Source organism: Oxyura jamaicensis, chromosome 31, assembly GCF_011077185.1.
Source record: "Oxyura jamaicensis isolate SHBP4307 breed ruddy duck chromosome 31, BPBGC_Ojam_1.0, whole genome shotgun sequence".
NCBI classification, from domain to species: Eukaryota; Metazoa; Chordata; class Aves; order Anseriformes; family Anatidae; genus Oxyura; species Oxyura jamaicensis.
In genome coordinates this window covers 523,428-526,959 of record NC_048922.1, presented here as the reverse complement: position 1 = coordinate 526,959, position 3,532 = coordinate 523,428, and the positions used below count along the sequence as shown (strand labels likewise).

Genomic DNA, 3,532 nt, shown 5'->3' with positions numbered 1-3,532 from the left:
CCCCCCCCCCCCCCCCCCCCCCGGCCTTAAATCTCCCCAGCATTGGTTTTTAAGGCAGTTTGAATCTGATTTCTCTCCAAATGTTCCTGTTCCTTGTACCTGATCCCAAAGAGAACAAAGGAAGACACAGAGACTTCTATTACTTTAAAGACTTCAGTAAATTGAATCTTACTAGTAAGTTGAAAGGCCAAAATGAGAAAACTGAGATCCTCTAGAACATGTCTGGGGCCTACTTGATTTGTGTTATCATTATTTGGTTTAGACAAAAAATATGTGCTGATGACATGGACATGTGCAGAAATTGCAGCAGTAATTGTTACTTGTTTATTCAGGCTAGACTGTCTGGATTAGAAGATCTGATTTAAATCCATGGGATGCAATTTAGCAGTAAACATTACAAGGTTTATTATATAGAAAACTAACAAGCAAAGAAACACAACAAAAACAAAATATCTCATAATTTTGGGAATTATAAGCAGATTAAACCAGATATGAAAAATTGGATCATAAACCTCATAGAACAATGGCATTTTCATTGCAGTTACAGAATAAATAAGGTTATACCTTGAGTTATTTATGCAATCATACTAGTCCACAGTGTATCAGTCCCTTCACCATCTTTCAAGAATTAAAGTATTACCCTGAGTGATTAATTCTGCTTCAGCTACCTATGGAGGGGTCAATAACATCTAATTATAAGGGACAATATGGCCATTTTTCATTAAATCCATTATGTAGATAAAGAATACTACTTCTGAGATTCACTTCTAGAAATATGAAAATATCCTAGAACAGTGTATGTGATTTTATGTTACCAAGATGTCCTGATAGTTTTCAAGGAGTATTTACCTGTTTTAAGATCGTTCGTCTTTTTTTCTGAGAATAAAACAACACGCACACACACAGACATTAGTTATTGAATTAAACATTCATTATGTCAAAACAATAAAAAATTAATATCATTCAAAAGTCTGAAATGCTATTTGAAAGTTGAACCCATAGGTACTGTAGGTATACCAATATATTTTAACATAGGTGTATTTCATTACCAGAAAACTTTAGAAATGCCGAAAGAAATATGAGCTACCAGAATGGGAACAATGTCATGCACTTACAGAGGAAGCTCTGCTATTTCCTCACCATGTTAGAGACAAGGAGAACTTCCACATACAAGTAGGCAAGCATTTCGATAAAAAGTCTTTCTATTGGATTCATTAGATGTGTGTGTTAGTGGAGGAAGCAAAACTCCCTGATAAAGTACCAGTGGCAGTACTCAAAGTTGATCAGTGTTCAAAAACCCCATTTCATCTTGGTGCATTCCAAAACTGAAATACTTCAATAATGATCATGACCACATTATTATCATACCATTTTATTCTAAAAAAAGATTTGTGGGGCTTTATATTTAATTTCCTCATTACTCACCTGCTTTTTGTCTTCTTGTAGTATTAACTGGAAAAACAAGAAAAAAAAATATTTATTTATTCCCCAAGACAATGAGCCTATTGAAAATATCATAGCATAATTCCAAAAAGAGTTTTCTTTTATTTTTTATTTTTTAATTATTTTTTTTTTTTATTTTCCAAAAATCCACTACTCTAAAAGCGAAAATAGTATTCTGTGCCTGTAAATATTTGTAATCACACAAAATTGTGTCTCATGGAAGTTACCTCCCTCTTAAGGATGTTCTGTGCATTCACACACATGCAGACCCCACATGTATTCAACTTTTAACTATATATCTGTCATTTTTTTCCTCTGTCCCTCTCAATTCCCATATATATGTCTTTCTGAATGTGATGCTAAAATGTTATTTAAGTTTTTATTAACTGTGTTTTGCATTGTAGAACTTTTGAATCAGCTGTTGTAGGTGGAAACACTTACCCTTCAGTTTAGCACCCACAGCAGCAATAACAGCAATACTGAAACATAAAATTACAATGAAGGCAGTCATCCAAGGTGAAGTGGATGGAAAGAAGACATCTGTAAAAAATAGAAGGTGTTACATTCAATTAATGATTGTGAAACAGCTAAGACAGGTCCAGTGGACAAAGATATGTGTCTACAGCCATTGTGTTTGCTGTAATGTATCTTTTACTACCTCTTCCTGTCACTCATGAAGGTTAAAGATCTCCCCTCAGTTCCAAAACATACATATACTGCTTTACCAGCTATTCCAGGCTATCAGAGTTAATATTAATGTCCATGTGAAGGCAATCAAACTATGATCCTATGGTGCATATGCCATATTCATTCAGACTCAGACTGCCATGGATACAGGCATGTTGGAGAAGTCACCTCTTTATAAGAACAATGTGTTGAGCAGCCCATCTAGGTGTAGTTTTTTAACTATAGAATAGATGAAATTTTCAACAAAGAAGAGCCATCTGTAATGGTATTTCAGATGCAAAAAAAGCTAAAGATTCCTCTCCTCTTTCCATTTGAAATAAAATTGCCTACTTTGCAGATGAGGAATCCAAAATGGATGGAGTCACATGCTGAAGCTCAGAGGTGTCAGGGAGACAAAAGGTCATGGGAGAAGAGTTTCAGTATTTCTTATCAGCAGGTACCAGCTGTCTCAAGTCACTGTGCTGGGTATCCTGGCAGCATTGTAAGAGCATTGCTTTCCCCATTAGCGCTTCAAAATTCTCCCCTCTCCAAATTGTCACAGTGACAGCTCGGGTGTCAGCTAATGACTGCATTAGTATTTATAGCTAAGATGCATCTTGAATATAATAAGTAATTTAAAACATAAAGATAGACTTCTTACTTTTATCCACCTAAGCATTTGTCACTTATGTCTGGGCTGGGTGTCCAGGATCTCTCCGGGGTCAATGGAGAGACAACAGACAGCAACCTACAAACAGGTGTTCACAGAAATTGACCCTTGTGGTAACTCACCTGATATCAGGACTCGGGATTCACATGCAGTGTTGAGTAGGTTATTGACTATTCTGCAGGAGACTTCTTTGTCAGATCCTGGTTCTAGGTTCATGGTAGTTACAACATCAAAAATGCCCGAAGAAGTCTTTGTTCTTTGGGTGATCACTTTCTCTTTCCGCATTTGTCCTTTACTGTCCAGCCAAACTACCTCGGGCTCTGGAAACCATCCCTGTGACTTGCAGGTGAGGCCAATGCCCTTACTGATGTGGCCATCCAGGAAGATGGAAGTCTCATCACCTTTAGCTGTAGAACAGCACACAATAAAACTCCAACAAACAGGAAATTAAATGTTCTCTGACCAAATCAGAAGATCTTGCCTAGATTTACCTATAAAAACAGGGTGTGTATTCAACACATTTGGAATTTTAATTCTCATTAATTTGCAGGTAAATAGCTCTTCCTGTGTTATATTGGAATGGGACCCTTATGCAATGTCTTTTACAGCCCTGATAAAGACAGATCTTTGGACTGATTTTTGATATTTCCATGAACGAATTGAATTGTAATAAGGAAGGGAGGAAGGGAGAAAGAGACGAAGGAGGGAAGTAAGGAAGGAAGTAAGGAAGGAAGGAAGGAAGGAAGGAAGGAA

The 3,532-nt window shown here is 36.6% G+C and overlaps 1 protein-coding gene across 1 annotated transcript in view; it reads right to left on the bottom strand.

Moving 5' to 3' along the window:
- The window catches only part of LOC118155480 (butyrophilin subfamily 3 member A3-like), a gene marked incomplete at its 3' end in the record, with an annotated part of 11,672 nt that overhangs the window by 2,283 nt on the left and 5,857 nt on the right, over nt 1-3,532 (bottom strand). Inside the window, exons 4-6 of the mRNA XM_035308772.1 lie at nt 2,902-3,186; nt 1,885-1,983; nt 1,426-1,452 (exon numbers count right to left, since the gene is read on the bottom strand). Of these exons, the coding sequence (XP_035164663.1) occupies nt 1,426-1,452; nt 1,885-1,983; nt 2,902-3,186 (411 nt within the window). The remainder of the gene's footprint in view (nt 1-1,425; nt 1,453-1,884; nt 1,984-2,901; nt 3,187-3,532) is intronic.